The 17,500-nt window shown below is 35.6% G+C and overlaps 1 protein-coding gene across 1 annotated transcript in view; it reads left to right on the top strand.

Moving 5' to 3' along the window:
• LOC137623285 (uncharacterized) overlaps window positions 1-17,500 on the top strand; it is a 426,454-nt gene that overhangs the window by 185,777 nt on the left and 223,177 nt on the right. The window contains 1 exon segment of the mRNA XM_068354064.1: window positions 5,496-5,604. Within this exon segment, the coding sequence (XP_068210165.1) occupies window positions 5,496-5,604 (109 nt within the window).

Here is a 17,500-nt window from a genome sequence, read left to right as displayed (position 1 = left end):
AAGGCCTAAAGGCCGCTCATGAATGGCAGAGGCAAGGTACAGTAACATTGCCCTATCGAACAGGACAATGCCCTAGAGACTGACCATATATACATATGATCAGCGCCCAGGCTCTCTCCACCCAAGTCAGGACCAAGGATGGCCAGGCAATGGCTGCTGATGACTTAACAGTTGACCCATAGGCTCCCCCAAACCCCTCATCCTTAGCTCACAAGGATGGTATGGCAAGGTTGTAGCGATCAAAGAAACTAACGAGTCTGAGCGGGACTTGAACCCCAGTCTGGAGTTCACCAGTCAGGGACGTTACCACATGGGTCACCGCAACCGTTAAGTTGGGAACAAGTTTTTGAAATGCGGGAGAAATCCAGTGGTTGAAAAATGGTGAATTTCCGAAAGGTGGAAGATGGAAAAGAATTTCAAAGATTGGCAGGAAGGAAAATGATCAAATTTGAGAGAAGTTTAGAATTTCAAAGTTTGGAAGAAAGGATTAATTTATAACTGTTGTAAGAATGAAGGGAATCCCACCCTTTTGAAAAATAAAGGTAATTCCAGTATTTTTTAAAAATAAAGGTAATTCCAGTACTTTGGAAAATAAAGGAAATTCCAGCCCTTTGGAAAATTAAGGTAATTCCAGCCCTTTGGAAAATTAAGGTAATTCCAGTACTTTGGAAAATAAAGGTAATTCCAGCACTGGAGAATAAAGATAATTCCAGCACTTTGGAAAATGAATGTAATTCCAGTACTTTAGAAAATCAAGTGATTTCCAGCACTTTGGAAAATCAAGTGAATTCCAGCCCTTTTGGGAAATGAAGTGAGTTCCAGCACTTTGGAAAATGAAGCGAGTTCCAGTACTTTGGAAATTAAAGTGAATTCCAGCACTTTGGAAAATAAAGGTAATTCCAGTATTTGAAAGAATATAGGAATGACGTTGCTTGAAAGACTAAAGATACTTCAATGCTTGGAAAACTAAAGGGAATGCTTGTTATTAAAAGAATAAAGAAATTCTAGTATTTGGAAGAATAAAGTGAATCCAAGTGTTTGGAAAAAAATACTAAATTCAGTATTCTATGGAGGGAGCAATAGAAATCAATAAATGTTACTAGATACTTTAAAGAGTTTCGTCTCGCACTGTTTTAATGTGATATCTTTTGTTGTATTCTGTTTAGGCTACTTTTCAGCATCAAAATCAATCTCATTGTGTGAATAATAAAAAGTTTGAAATCAGAATTTTAATCTGGTATTGCGAGGTGCTCTTTTATTCATTTCCCCGAATGCATGAACTTTTTGTTATTCAGTCTTGATTGAAATACACGTGTATTATGTTTCTCTCAGAAGGCCTTGGGAGTCATATGGGAGGAAGAAAGGCAGGCCTTTGATAATGGATGTTGTTTTGCTTCTTATCCTTGAGGACTTTATTTCCAATTGTAAGCTGAATTTTCGTAAAGGTTCTGGCTGATGACATACTTTGGATTCAAATCCTGATGTAGGTATGGAATAAGTACAATAATTTATAAACCAAGCTGAAATGCTCTCTCTCTCTCTCTCTCTCTCTCTCTCTCTCTCTCTCTCTCTCTCTCTCTCTCTCTCTCTCTCTCTCTCTCTCTCTCTCTCTCTATATATATATATATATATATATATATATATAATATATATATGTACCAGCAAATTTTCTTAGCTCGTCAATCCATCGTCTTCTGTTCCTTCCCTTGCTTCTTTTGCAATCTCTATGGACCCATTCTGTTATTCTTAATGTCCACCTGTTATCTGTCATTAATCAGTTGAGCATTTTTAGTTATATGTCCTACCCATGTCCATTTCATTTTATTACTTGTTAAGATATCTTCGACTTATTCGTGTTACTCTTTTTCTGTCTCTCGGTGTTATTTACAACATTATTTATTCCGTTGCTCTTTGATTTGTAACTCGCTTAGAATCTAAGGTTTTTATTAAGGCTCCAAGTTTCTGATGCAGGAGTTAATACTGGTAGGACCATCTGATTAAATACTTTCTTTATAGAAAAAGCAGCATTTTACTTTTCATGATCTCATTTTGTGAACCAAATGCTCTACATTCCCTACTTATATCCTTATTTTAATTCCAGTCTTAATTTCTGGGGAAATACTGTATGTGTGTGCATTTCCATTAAACAGTATCTTAGTTTTACTCATATTCATTTTCAGTCCTGGATATATATATATATATATATATATATATATATATATATATATATATATATATGTATATATATATTTAAAAATATATTTATATGTATATATATATATATATATATATATATATATATATATATATATATATATATATATATATATATATATATATATACATAGATTGAGAGAGAGAGAGAGAGAGAGAGAGAGAGAGAGAGAGAGAGAGAGAGAGAGAGAGAGAGAATCCCCGAATTTTTGTTTTAAATATTTGTTCGAGTTTTGCAATGTACGACTGAAACTTCACGCTAGCATGATATATTTCAATGAAAATAAAAATACAATAAAATTAATGCATAAACGTTCAACAACATTTATTGCCATTAGTGCAATCAGTTTAGTAATTCTTCCATATATTCCACTGCAATAATGTAACTATTTGGAGCAGAGCATTTCTGTCACGTTTGAAATACGATGTAATGGATGACTGCTAACGAAATATTTATTTTAAAACATTTAGAAAACTAGGCAACAAAATGAGTGAAAAAATGTATTCATGGAAGTTTACATTGAAATGGCAAGGGTGTGATAACTTAAGTCATCATCATCTCCTCCTACACCTATTGACGCAAGGGGCCTCGGTTAGATTTCACCTGTCGCCTCTATCGTGAGCTTTTATAAAAATCGATACTTCTTATTTCATCATCTACTTCACGCTTCATAATCGTCAGGCATGTAGGCCTGAGTCTTCCAACTCTTCCAGTGCCTTGTAAGGTTAACAAAATCAGCTACATGTAACTGCCTGGACGTATCGATGTTTTAGATTAAAATTAGAAGCTATTTGTAAATTTATTGTCTTCATTTCAGTCTGCGAAGATGATTGAACGTTTTTAACGTTTATCGATATATCTTTTAGGTATTATTATTATTATTATTGTTATTAATATTATTATTATTATTATTACTTGCTAAGCTACAACCCTAGTTGGAAAAGCATGAGGCTGCAAGGCCAGGGGCGCCAACAGGGAAGATAGCCCAGTTAGGAAAGGAAACGAGGAAAAAAAATATTTTAAGTACAGTGATAACATGAAAAAAAAAGATCTATGCAAACTATAAAAACTTTAACAAAATAAGAGGAAGACAAATAATATAGAATAGTGTGCCCAATTATACCCTCAAGCAAGAGAACTCTTATCTCAAGACAGTGGAAGACCATTGTACAGAGGCTATGGCACTACCCAAGACTAGATAACAATGGTTTGATTTTGGAGTGTCCTTCTCCTAGAAGAGCTGTTTACCAAAGCTAAATAGTCTCTTCTACCCTTACCAAGAGGAAAGTGGCCACTGAACAATTAAAGTGCATTAGTTAATCTCTTATGTGAAAAAGAATTCTTTATTAATCTCAGTGATGTCAGGTGTATGAGGACAGAGGGGAATATGTAAAGAATTGGCCAGACTATTTGGTGTGTGTGTGTGTAGGCAAAGTGAAAATAAACCGGAAACAGAGAGAAGGATCCAATGTATTACTGTCTGGCCAGTTAAAGGACCCCATGACTCTTTATCTGTAGTATCTCAACGGGTGGTTGGTTCCCTGTCCAACCTACTAAATATGATTAAAGTGAAATACCATTGCCATATGAATTGCCCTCAGACTTATACAAAGAATATTTTCAGTGTTTCACAGGTTTTCCAAGACAAATTTTAGCATTTGTACCAAAAAGGAATATTGCTAACAAAAGTTGAAGGGTATTTTTATATAGTCTTACTTGGGTCTTGCCTTGCATAAAGATATAAAAGACAATTTAATTTTCTTGTTTGGTAGTGCCATTTCATATTTGTAGAGTTTTAAATAAACTTTTTCTTGTTTGGTGGTGCCATTTCATATTTGTAGAGTTTTAAATAAACTTTTTCTTGTTTGGTGGTGCCATTTCATATTTGTAGAGTTTTAAATAAACTTTTTCTTGTTTGGTGGTGCCATTTCATATTTGTAGAGTTTTAAATAAACTTTTTCTTGTTTGGTGGTGCCATTTCATATTTGTAGAGTTTTAAATAAACTTTTTCTTGTTTGGTGGTGCCATTTCATATTTGTAGAGTTTTAAATAAACTTTTTCTTGTTTGGTGGTGCCATTTCATATTTGTAGAGTTTTAAATAAACTTTTTCTTGTTTGGTGGTGCCATTTCATATTTGTAGTTTTAAATAAACATTTTCTTGTTTGGTGGTGCCATTTCATATTTGTAGAGTTTTAAATAAACTTTTTCTTGTTTGGTGGTGCCATTTCATATTTGTAGAGTTTTAAATAAACTTTTTCTTGTTTGGTGGTGCCATTTCATATTTGTAGAGTTTTAAATAAACTTTTTCTTGTTTGGTGGTGCCATTTCATATTTGTAGAGTTTTAAATAAACTTTTTCTTGTTTGGTGGTGCCATTTCATATTTGTAGAGTTTTAAATAAACTTTTTCTTGTTTGGTGGTGCCATTTCATATTTGTAGAGTTTTAAATAAACTTTTTCTTGTTTGGTGGTGCCATTTCATATTTGTAGAGTTTTAAATAAACTTTTTCTTGTTTGGTGGTGCCATTTCATATTTGTAGAGTTTTAAATAAACTTTTTCTTGTTTGGTGGTGCCATTTCATATTTGTAGAGTTTTAAATAAACTTTTTCTTGTTTGGTGGTGCCATTTCATATTTGTAGAGTTTTAAATAAACTTTTTCTTGTTTGGTGGTGCCATTTCATATTTGTAGAGTTTTAAATAAACATTTTCTTGTTTGGTGGTGCCATTTCATATTTGTAGAGTTTTAAATAAACTTTTTCTTGTTTGGTGGTGCCATTTCATATTTGTAGTTTTAAATAAACATTTTCTTGTTTGGTGGTGCCATTTCATATTTGTAGAGTTTTAAATAAACTTTTTCTTGTTTGGTGGTGCCATTTCATATTTGTAGAGTTTTAAATAAACTTTTTCTTGTTTGGTGGTGCCATTTCATATTTGTAGTTTTAAATAAACATTTTCTTGTTTGGTGGTGCCATTTCATATTTGTAGAGTTTTAAATAAACTTTTTCTTGTTTGGTGGTGCCATTTCATATTTGTAGAGTTTTAAATAAACTTTTTCTTGTTTGGTGGTGCCATTTCATATTTGTAGTTTTAAATAAACATTTTCTTGTTTGGTGGTGCCATTTCATATTTGTACTGTTGAACTACCCTTATTATTTCGCCTTGTTTGCCCAGATACTCTTTTTAGGAACATTTATATTATTTCGATTAATTTGTATATATGTGAAGTGGATGTATTACTTCGTCTTTTCTTATTGTTATTCTCTGTCCATCTGAACCACAGGTACACTCGGGAGTATATCTGCCGTCTCCATTCTGAACGTGATGCATAATGCGATTACTCTTCACAAGAGGACCGTCGGTGCCAAACAACAGTGCCAACCAAGTCTCAGGTGAGTGGCTCTTACTAACGTATGAATATTCAAAGTCAGGTCAATTTCACGGTGGGGGTTAAGCCAGGTTGTACATAATCGTTATCTGCATGTGCGCGATCGTTGCTTATTTTCAGACGTCTTTGTGACGTCCCTTTATTCTGTCTGTCAGAGGCCCACTTTAATTTCCTCCTCTACTTCTATCTCTTCTCTACCTGTAGTTATACCGCTATCTTTTCCTCATGACTCTGATTATTATTATTATTATTATTATTATTATTATTATTATTATTATTATTATTATTATTATTATTATTATTATTATCATCTAAGCTACAACCCTAGTTGGAAAAGTAAGATGCTATAAGCCGAAGGCCTCCAACAGGGAAAATAGCCCAGTGAGAAAAGGGAAAATAAATTATATGAGAAATAATTAACTAATAAGATATTTTAAAAACGTAACAACACCAAAAACAGATTTTTTTGTATATAAACTATAAAAAGACTTATGTAAGCCTGTTCAACATAAAAACATTTGCTTCAAGTTTGAACGTTATAGCTAGAGTCTTTTCTACCCTTACCAAGAGGAAAATGGCCACTGAACAATAACAGTGCAGTAGTTAACCCCTTGAGAGAAGAAGAATTGATTGGTAACCTCAGGGTTATCAGGTGTATGAGGACAGAGGAGAATATGTAAAGAATGAGCCAGACTATTCGGTGTATGTGTAGGCAAAGGTAAAGTGAACCGTAACCAGAGAGAAGGATCCAATGTAGTACTGTCTGGCCAGTCAAAGGACCCTCTAACTTTTTCGCTCTTTATCTGCCTCTTTTTTGCTAGTTCTTTCTCCGCCTCTACTTCGTTCTCTACGTCTACCTGTTTCTCTGCTTCAACTTCTTTTTCTACCTCTTAACACTCTATTGGCCTCTTTTTCTACCTCTTAACTCTGCCTCCTCCTCTACCTTTTAAACTTTCTCGATTTCTTTTTCTACTTCTTAACTCTGCCTCCTTCTCTACTTCTTGAACGTTCTCTGCCTCTTTTTCTACCTCTTAAACTTTCTCTGACTCTTTCTCTGCCTCCTGACTCTTTTTCTGCCTCTCAACTCTTTCGCTGCCTTTTTTTTTTTTCTGAAAGCTGTTCTGGATTATCAGGAATTAAACTCACATAAACCTATTTCGATTCTATCCTTTGTCTCAAAAGTGCTAGAATACGTAGTTATTGAACAACTAGTCAGTCACTTAGAAGAAATAGAAGCTTTTCCAGACAACCAGTCTGGTTACAGAAGATTATACTCTACGGAGACAGCCATCTGTTCTGTTGTAAGTGGTATGCTGGAAATGATGGATGAAAATAAATGTGATATTTTAATATTGCTCGACCTCAGTGCGGCTTTTGATACAGTTGTGCATGAATTGCTACTAAATGATTTACGGTCCAGTGTTGAAGATCAGGATTATGAATACCTGAAAGACTACTTGGTTGGTAGAAATTACTGCGTGCAAATTGGGAACTCTTATTAATCATGTGAACCTTTAAACAGAGGGATACCTTAGGGGAGTGTACTTGGCCCACTCTTATTCTGCATCTATAACATTAGCGTATCGAAAATATTACAAAAGCATGGTGTGAAGTTCAAACTATTTGAGGAAGATTTACAATTTTACTTCACCATAAGTGATATAGACGACACTACTGAAACTCCAAACTGAATCTTTGATAGTGTTAGAGAATGGATGACAATCAAACGAATGAAATTAAATGAGAACAAAACTGAGTTTATGGTGGTAGAAAAGAAAAAAAAGCGTAAGAAACTTAGGTGATATTCAATTAAACATAAATAAAGACTCTGTCCCGATATTTAGTATAGTTTGTGGGCATATTTCTTGACTGAAACTTGTCTCTTAATGCCTAAATAAACAATTTAGTAAAAACTGTTGGTTATCATCTCAGAAACATTGCTTTTATAAAAAAAAAAAAAAGTACCTCGGTGGATATTATGTAAAGAAACTTGTGATAAACTGCTTTATTACCAGGATTGCCTACTACAAAAGTACAACTGAAGAAATTACAAAACATAGTATACAGAGGAGCAAGATTGATATAAGGTGTCCTACCCAGAGAAAGGACCACCCCCTATACTAATTGATTTACACTGGTTGCCGATGAAAGCGAGAATTGAATTTAAAATATTTACAATAACCCACGTTATAGGAACCAGTCGTCCAAAATACCGAAGATAATTGCTACATATTGCGCAGCCAACAAATCGTGTTGACGCGAGAATAGTTACAGATGGTTTCAAACTATTGGGACCTAGATATATGTCTACTGTAGGCTCCACAGCCTTTCAATATGCTGCCCCGAGACTATGCAATAGGCTCCCACGAGACACCCGAATAATTGAAGATATTAAGGCTTTCAAGAAGAAACTGAAGACTCTTATTCTCTGAGTCGCTTGACAGTGACGATTTAACAGTGAATGAGCAATACGTGATATGAAATGTTGAATACTCTAACAAACAAGATAAAAGGACAGTGGAGGTCCTGTAGAGAGCAGGGTTCCCCTGCTGCATAGGATCGGAAAAACAGCTGGTAAAGTAAAGGAAGCAAAGTATATCAATCTCTCAGCCTCTACCTCTTTCACTACCTCTACCGCTTTCTCTACCTCTACCTCTTTCTCTACCTCTACCTTTTTTTACATCTCTGTCTACCGCTTTCTCTACATCTGTCTACCTCTTCCTATTTCTCTACATCTACCTTTCTCTACCTCTCCCTTTCTCTACCTCTCCCTTTCTCTACCTCTTCCTCTCTCTCTCTACCTCTACCACAACCTTTCTCTACATCTGTCTACCTCTTTCTCTACATCGGTCTACCTCTCCCTATTTCTCTACATCTACCTCTCTCTACATCTCTGTCTACCTCTCTCTATTTCTCTACATCTACCTTTCTCTCTCTACCTCTCCCTCTTTCTCTTCCTCTTTCTCTATTTCTCCCTCTTTCTCTTTCTTTACCTCTTTCTCTTTCTCTACCTCTTTCTCTACCTCTACCTCTTTCTCTTTCTCTACCTCTTTCTCTACCTCTACCTCTTAGTCTACCCACCTTGTATTTACTTTACTTTCTGGGCTGTTTTCATGGTCCTGTGTCATCTGTAGTATATAGTTGCCCCAGTGACAAGTACTACCTAGAAATACATATTTCAAACCATATTAAGATGGAAAAGCAAATAATACAAGCCCAAGGGCTCGTGAAAAGGCAAGTTGGGGGAAAAAAAGATGGAAAATATAACTTGAAGTTCTGACGATTAAAATACATAACTTGGGAGATTATATAGTTTATTATTAAAATTGGGAGATTATATAGATTATTATTATTGTCTATTGTTTATTATTATTTTATTATTGTTCATTCTTTATTATTTTATCAATGTCCATTGTTTATTATTTTATTATCCCTGTGGTTTATTGTTAAAAACATCCTTTGTATTGTCTGTGGTCATTGTCTATAGGCATAAACGTAGTAATTTCTAGCTACCCTTTAACTCATGAGTGCACTTACTTTTTAACTTTTTACTTTACTCTATTCTTGCTTCCTTACTTCATATTACAATTACTGGATTTTTTTCCCACTTCGGCGTTGAATGGCATGCTGTGTCCCTGTGGCTAATCATATTCCTTAAATTTGCGTCAATCAATCAACCAGCCAAATAAATCTATAACAAGCTGACTTTAAAATGTATATTTTAGTAATCTATTAATGTGTGAGTTTTTAAGGCAAGTGTTTCTTGAAGTTATTTAGACGCTGATAATGTTTTGCGAAGGGTAGGCTATGTATTCATCCCTGTCGTCTTTTCTGCATTTGATTTTGTGCAACTTTACACGAAAACTATTGTAATGATTTTGACCAAACTTGGTAGTCATGTTGGGTATTCCCCAAGGACGATTCTGTAAGATTTTAGATGAATTATATCAAATTACAAGTACGCAATAGTACTTTGAAAATAATAGCAATGTTAAGTAAATGGCAAATAGTTTGTTAGGTTAATTTTTATTTGTGAACAACATTTCGCAAAAACTATAGTACATATAGTACTTGGCGGATTTCTTAGGGTATGGCCGAAGGACAAATCCATTAGATTTCTTTGGGTATGACCGAAGGACATATCCATTAGATTTTGAAAAAAAAATTAAAATACATCGAAGTACAATTTCGCAGTGGAGTTGAGAGCAAGATACGACTGCTTGGGGTGGCGAAGGCATGCTCTCTACTCGGTGCCCCTCCGGTTGTGCTTGCAATCAAAGTCTATAGATCTTTGTTGTTATGACAGTCAGTAGAAGTGAAGACCTGGTGAGATCGGTAATAACCTCCGCCAACGAAGTTTGGAGGAGGTTAGGTTTTCGCCCCCTGTTTGTGTGTTTGTTTGTTTGTGAACAACTTCCTGGTTGCAATTTAACTCATAGAGTATTGATAAAAGGGGGATTAATTGTTATGTTGAAACGTGGAAGTGATTCAATGTTGAAAGTCCTGGGTCCAAAGTTAAGGTAGAGAAATAAGCTGCTGTGGTGGAGGTCTACACTCTGATTCAAATTGTTATACGGGAACTTGGTCTTTTTTTAATATCCCGTTGGGGCGTAGTTATATAGCGTAATATTCGATGTGGAAACATATATTATAATCAAGTAAGCTATGAAGTTGACGAAAGGCTTAACAAGGGATTAAAAGAAACGGGTCTTGTAGATTAGATAAGTTTATGTAACGTTGATGTCTGGCTTCTTTGTAATCATTTTTAATCACGTGGATGACATTTAAGCTTTAGTAAGTAGGTTAGTGTCAGTGGACAGGATTTATTGAATAGACTTATTATGAAGTTTATACAGGCGTTATATATGTATATATATATATATATATATATATATATATATATATATATATATATATATATATATATATATATATATACAGTATGAATATTTTGCATTATATTACGTATCATGTTTATTTTATTTTAGGTGTAATATATATATATATATATATATATATATATATATATATATATATATATATACATATGTATATGTGTGTTTATATACATACATACATACACGTTTGGTAAGCAGTTACTTTTTCCATTTTATCAAACGCCTCCGTAAGATTCTATCAACTTACAGTATCCTACTTACGTAAGTTTAAATGTCATTCGTATGATCGGAATACTTAGAAATGAACCCATATTAGCCTTACATAACCGTCCTGTCTACACGTCGCGACTCGGTGATTGAGAGCTGAGCCGAGGTTCGATTCCTGGTTGCCACCCACACACATTCAGGTGCTTGATTGTGCGGGAGTCGAAAGGGGGTTGAGGGGTGGTTGGCCCCCACCCCCCCCCCCCCCAAAAAAAAAAAAAAAAAAAAATTCAATTCACTAAACTGCAGGACCTAAATTGAGAATTAGGATTTCATATGTTATTGAGAGTCCGTATGATTTTGGGTTTGTGTCTCCGGTAATTTTGATTGAAGATTGTGATTTGCTGAAGCCCTCTCCGCTTGTCGCTATAGATACAATGGCGTCCTCGCTCCGTTGAATTCAAGTGATAAGGGAAGAACGTTTGACTTTCTGGGAAAGTCTCATATCTCATTTTTCTCTTTTGAAATAAAATTTCTGACGAGAATTTCGTGAGTAACCAAACGGCTAGTGAAGTTAGAGGTGGTGGGCATTCTTCTTCTTCCTCTTCTTCTTCTTCATCCTTTTTTTTTTTTTTTTTTTTTTTTTTTTTTTTTTTTTTTTTTTTTTTTTTTTTTTTTTTTTTTTTAGCACGCTCCGTTTTGAGTCACTTTATGATGTCTGCTGCATTTGTTTTGATTAATCTTAACCCGCTATAATCTCTCTCATGTTGTAATTCCATCCATCCACTTTTCATTCCTTTCGTTTCTATAAATTGCCACATAGTGATCGTTTCTCATCTTTTATAACCCCCTGGCATATTGACGCAAAGAGCCTCAGAGGATTCATTGGCTACAAATTGATAAATTGAGAACGAACAATATAATCATTTCACTAATGGTCAACAAACTTGCAAAGCACATCACACCTCTCCCGTCCCCTTCCCTTAAACTAAAGATAAAATTATAAACAGACTCAAAGTAATATCCGCGAATAAGTTATTATAGCCCACGATTACGTAAGAGGTCAACAGCAATGCTGTATATCGAGCTGGAAGCCAAGCGTGATATTAAAAGCTGAGTCAGCTTAAAAAATACATATGACATGGAAGACGATAAAAATGAATTCCGTTTAACATACAAACCATCTATTTTGCTTAGAGTCGATACTTAAACTAAAAATATAAACATGAACTGGAAGAAACTGTTTTGTAATACTATTATAAGGTATGATTCATCTTATTATCTATTTACAAATTCATTCTCTCTCTCTCTCTCTCTCTCTCTCTCTCTCTCTCTCTCTCTCTCTCTCTCTCTCTCTCTCTCTCATTAACAGTTTCATAAGTGAAGCCGGAAATAGTTACTGCAAGTGTCAGTCCAAATACAGAGGCATATTGACGCAAAGGGCCTCAGAGAATTCATTGGCTAAATTCATCAGAGGATAGCCAGTTCCTTGTGATGAGTAGTGCCTATCTAACTAAGGCAAGCGACCCCTGCTGGTCCATGATAATTCCAGTAAGATCATCCACCAGGCATCAGGACTGGAAGCCAAAAAGACATCGAGTCTATTGCCTTAAACTCAATCCGTCACACTGCTGCCGGTAACTTCATGGAGATTTAGGGGGCATTTCCTCCACACCTAATGTTTTCGTTACTTCTCCAAGTTTCTCACCCGCTTATATAACCGTTGGCAAACATGGATTGCTAAGATATACCACCTAGCACGGTACTTGTGATCACTAATTCTTGATAATTATTATTCTGTTTTCCTTAATGGTCTAACTGAAAAAATGTCTTATTGCTCACTGTCTATCGCGTTATTTTTTTTCTTAAACGTCTCTCTTCATTTTCATTTTTTTGTATTCTCGAAAATTATGTTTTGCCAATTCTTTTTATATTAACCTCGTTATTCTTCTTTGTGTCCAGTTATTAGTGTTTCTTGATCCAGCAGTTCGCTGTGTTTTGACCTATATATCTCCCTTCCAGACCTAATAATCTTCCTTTGACATTTCGTTTTGTGTCATCTGAAATATGCATTCACATTTCTTCCCAAACACACTTGTTTTTCAACTAATTCCTACACATTTTTATTCTGTTTTTGAGTCCTCGTTATTTCCTCTGAATATTTTTGCATTTTCTAACCTCATTAGACATAATTTTGTAACCTCACTATATTATCTTTTGAACTTTGTCCCCACTGCAAATGATTACCTTCCCTCTTAACCTATTTGCATAATTCGCTCTCTTGAGGTTATTCAAGTTTCCTTGCATTTATGGTTTCTGTTTGGCCAATTCACCAGTTCAGGTTATTATTTTAATACTGAGGAATAGGGAAGCCACGAGACCAGTACGTGTATTACCGAACGCAACAAGAGATGCATTTTCTGTTTACGAAAGCTATGCATTTTCTGTTCCTGGTACATATCATCTTAGTTGTTTTCCGCCGTTCATCGTCATCAGCCGCAACTATACTCAATTTTTTTTAATGAGGCGCATTTGCACTGACTCGCAAGCGGTGCCCTTTTAGCTCGGAAAAGTCTCCGGTAAATGTGTAGGAGAGCTCCGCGGAAGATCTTGAAGAATTTAAACACCTACAATTCACTATTATATCATATAGAACGCTTATATAATAGTCAATATATGAGCAGCTTCTATTTAACGAAGATATTCGTGTGTATAGTTATGTTTCACTTGGATTTTTTCTAAGTGTTTGTTTTTGTTTACTGTGTGATGTCTTGGCTAAAATGAGCTGTTTCACTGCCTTACTGCGTATGGCAAACTAGTTCTCAATGCTATTCTAACCAATAACAGGTGTCTTCTTGACGTCACACTGTTTGAAAACCAATCATGGCGGTTTTTACAAATCTAGCCAATGCTGACACTTATTACTTCACTTATCCCTGCTATTTTTCCACCAGTTACCACAGTTTACGTGAAGTTCCGCGGAGGAATATTTTTGCACGTCTCGGATCTCCCTTCAAACTAAAAAGCTCATTTTGCCGTGAAGTATGGAGCAATTAGCAGGACCTTCATCCCGTTCCGACTGTGTCACTTGTGACAATTGCTTTATTTCTTATGGGGATTTTTGTGTACATTATTCAGGGAAAGTTGATTTGCTAATTGCATTTGCTCAACGTCATGGTTTGATTCTGGCAGAGAAAAGGTGCCCTAATTGTGAAAATGTGTGCCGTATAGATTACAACAAATTAGCATTCCGGTGTGATCGTAGTGTGGTTACTCGTGGGAAAAGGAAGAGGAGGTGCAATTTTTTCGTGTCTTGTTTCAAAGGTAAGTTAGATATTGAGACTAATTTGAAGTTTGTGTTCCTTTTTTTGCAAAAGGCGTTTTCATTTGAATTTGTTTCGTTTGAACTGAAACTCAATGTGGCCTCGAGGGGGGGTCGCAGGGGGGGCGGAGCCCCCCCCCCCCCGGTAGGCCTAGGTAGGGGTACAGGGCCCCATAGGCTAGGTTAGGTGGGTGTCTTAGGTTCGGTGGTGCCCTGAAAATTACTGTGGCCTTAAGGGGGGGTCGCAGGGGGGGCGGAGCCCCCCCCCCCGGGTAGGCCTATGTAGGGGTACATGGCCCCCAGGGTAGGGTAGGTAGTTGTATTAGGTTCGGTAGTGCCCCGAAAAATCACTTTTCTCCTCCTCCCCCCACCCAAAAACCCTGCTTCCCACTGGGGTCCCCCATAATTGTAGTAGTAGGTTTATGCTTACATTTTCTGTGTAAGAGTTAGGTGGTTGTAGGAGGATTATCTCACAGTTTCAAGGTAACTGTAGCTCTAATTTACTGTTTTCTTTCGTTTTCTACTTTTAGAAACTTTTAAATCGAGCGCGGAGCTCTCCTACACATTTACCAATTCTCCTGCTATCTAATTTTTTTTAACTATCTTGTCCAACCAATCAGCGATCAGGAAACTTTTTCCGAGCGAAAAGGGCACCCCTGCGAGTCGGTGCAAATCTGCCTCACTAAAAAGAATTGACTATAGTTCACAGCAGGATAAAGGTCTCGGACTTGTTATTCCACTCGCGTACGTTTATGGTCTTTCTTTGTCAGTTTGCTCCCCCAAATTTTCTTAGCTCGTCAATCTATCGTCTTCTCTTCCTTCCTCTGCTTCTTTTGCAATCTCTAGGAACCCATTTCATTAATTATTGTGTCCATGTATTAACTGCCATTCTCATTAAATGTCCTGTCTATGTTCATTTCTTTTTCTTACATGTGGTAAGAATATCCTCTACTTTAGTTCGCTCTCGTATACATGTTGCCCTTTTTCTGTCTCTTAGTGTTATTCCCATCATTATTCTTACCACAGTTCTTCAAGTTATAACTAGCCAATGTTCTAAGGCTCCAGTAAGGTTCCAAGTCTCTGATGCATAAGTTAATATTAGTAAGACCAATAGCAATCTCTGGAGGTTCGTCCTTAACCGTTATTTGTTTTCTCAGTATTTTCATTGAACATTTTACTTTTACTCATATTAATTTTCAGTCCTACATTTCTGCTCTTTCTATTTAAATCTTCCGTCATATTTTGCAACCCTCCCATAATTCTCTAAATAGAACTGTCATCTGAAAATCTTAACCTGTTAAGATATTCTCATTTAATACTAATAACTATATTTTCCCAATCTAAGTTCTTGAGAAGAACTTTTAGGTATGCTGTGAATAATTTAGGAGAGATGGGCTCTCCCTGTCTTAACTTCATTTTCGGTCGGAATTTTTTCACTATGCTTATGTAGGTTCAGGATTGCTGCACTTCCCGTATAGAAATCTTTTAGAGTTCTAACGTAAGATTCAGCTGTTCTTTGTCTTTGAAGGGCTCTCATTACTGCTGAATTTTTGTCAGAATCAAAATCTTTCTCATAGTTATGAATGCCATACATAGTGGTTTGTCATACTTTGTCGATTTTCCATTGCCTGGTTAATTACATGCATATGGTCAGTAGTTAAATACCTGCTTTTAAAGCCTGCCTGCTCTCTTGGTCGATTCGGCCTAATTTGATTTTGTGAATGTTTTATGTATTACTGAGAGTAAAATTATTGAGAGGTTATTTTTCAGGTTCTTTGTGTCTCCCCTTTTGTGAATTAGTATATAAAGGTTTTCCAAGCTGCAGGTATAGAACATTCTTGCAAACATTTTGTATAAAGTTCGGGGAGTTTTACTACTATGAAATCTCCATTTATTGTTAAATCAATTGTAAAGTCATCTTCTGCTTTGCCCCTTTTCATGCCTTTTATTGCTTTTTTTTTACTTTCATACTATTATGTTTGGTACCGGCTCAGGTGTTTCTTTATTTGCAATGGTTTTTTTTTCAATGGTTTTTTTTTTTTATTATATCCCTATTGCTTAGCATTCTATAGATATCTTCTGCAATTTTTATCACACCATCTCTTTTGTTAATAATATTTCCATTTTCATCCTTTAAAGCAAATACCTTTTGGTGCCATGTTCCATGTCTTCTTTTCACTATTTAGTGTAAATTCCTATTCAGTGTCTAACATCCTTATCTTTTCTTTTTGTATTAAATGTCTTTGTTACCATAACTCCTCAACCTTAATTTCTTGTAACTTGTACGGTACTCATCATAGTCTCCCTGGCCGTTTCTTCGTTGATTTCCTTATTGTGGAAAGCTCACTTTTTTAGATTAACTTTTATACAAATGAAAAAAAAAAATTGTCTCAACTCTTGTGCTCTTTCGAACCGAGAGTTCCTTTATTTACAATGTGGACTTTTGATTTCCTTATTGTGGAAAGCTCGCTTTTTTAGAGTAACTTTTATACAAATGAAAAAAAAAAAATTGTCTCAACTCTTGTGCTCTTTCGAACCGAGAGTTTCTTTATTTACAAAATGTACTTTCTTTGCGAGCTCCTTATATTCTCTTCCGAAATGTATTGCTTTTCCCCGGGTGATGGAGTCTCTCTTGTCTAAATTTGTTTCCTAATTTATTCCATTTCACTGCAGTTTGCTCACTTGTAGAGTATTAGTTTTTCGAAAAAGTTGAAAATGGAAAAGCCACAAGGCCATTTTGAATAGCACTTGATTTGATAAATGCATGAGGAGGGCTGATTATCCGCGGAGTGGGGAAAAATTGCTTTCCAGTAATAGTATGCAGATGAAATATGGATGCTGAAGTATGTTTATGATAATATTGGAAAAGGAGGTGGATGGAAAGGTGAGAAAATTTAAAATGAAATTTGTCATCTTGTCAGCTGGCTTCCGGCTTGCGAAATGAACGGTAAATGTACCCAGTAAAGAGGAAGATATTTAACCCAATATTTGGAAATTGTTGCAATGGCATTTCTTACAATATCCAATGAAATACTTAGAAGAGCTTTCCGAAGCCAGAACGTATTAAAATGATTCAAGATAGGGATGTTATTGTAGAATTAAACTAATCTCTGAAGAACACTGACAGGTCTATTAGAACAATTTTAAATGAATGTTGGTGTCTTGCAGGATCAGTGTAAAGGCTTCTGCCGTTTATCCTATTCTGTCCAGATTCTCCTCTGTCCTTATACATCTGACAACACTAAGCTGACTAAACAATTCTCCTTCACCCAAGAGGTTAACTACTGCACTGAATCCTGTAATTGTCCAGTGGCTACTTTTCTCTTGGTAAGGGTAGAAAAGACTTAGCTATGGTAAGCAGCTCTTCTAGGAAGACACTCCAAAATAAAACCATTGTTCTCTAATCTTCCGGAGTGCCATAGCCTCTGTACCATGATCTTCCACTATCTTAGGCTATAGTTCTCTTGCTTGAGGGT

Source organism: Palaemon carinicauda, chromosome 30 (assembly GCF_036898095.1).
Source record: "Palaemon carinicauda isolate YSFRI2023 chromosome 30, ASM3689809v2, whole genome shotgun sequence".
Taxonomy (NCBI): Eukaryota; Metazoa; Arthropoda; class Malacostraca; order Decapoda; family Palaemonidae; genus Palaemon; species Palaemon carinicauda.
The sequence above is the reverse complement of the archived record's forward strand: the minus strand, read 5'-3'. Positions and strand labels throughout refer to the sequence as shown.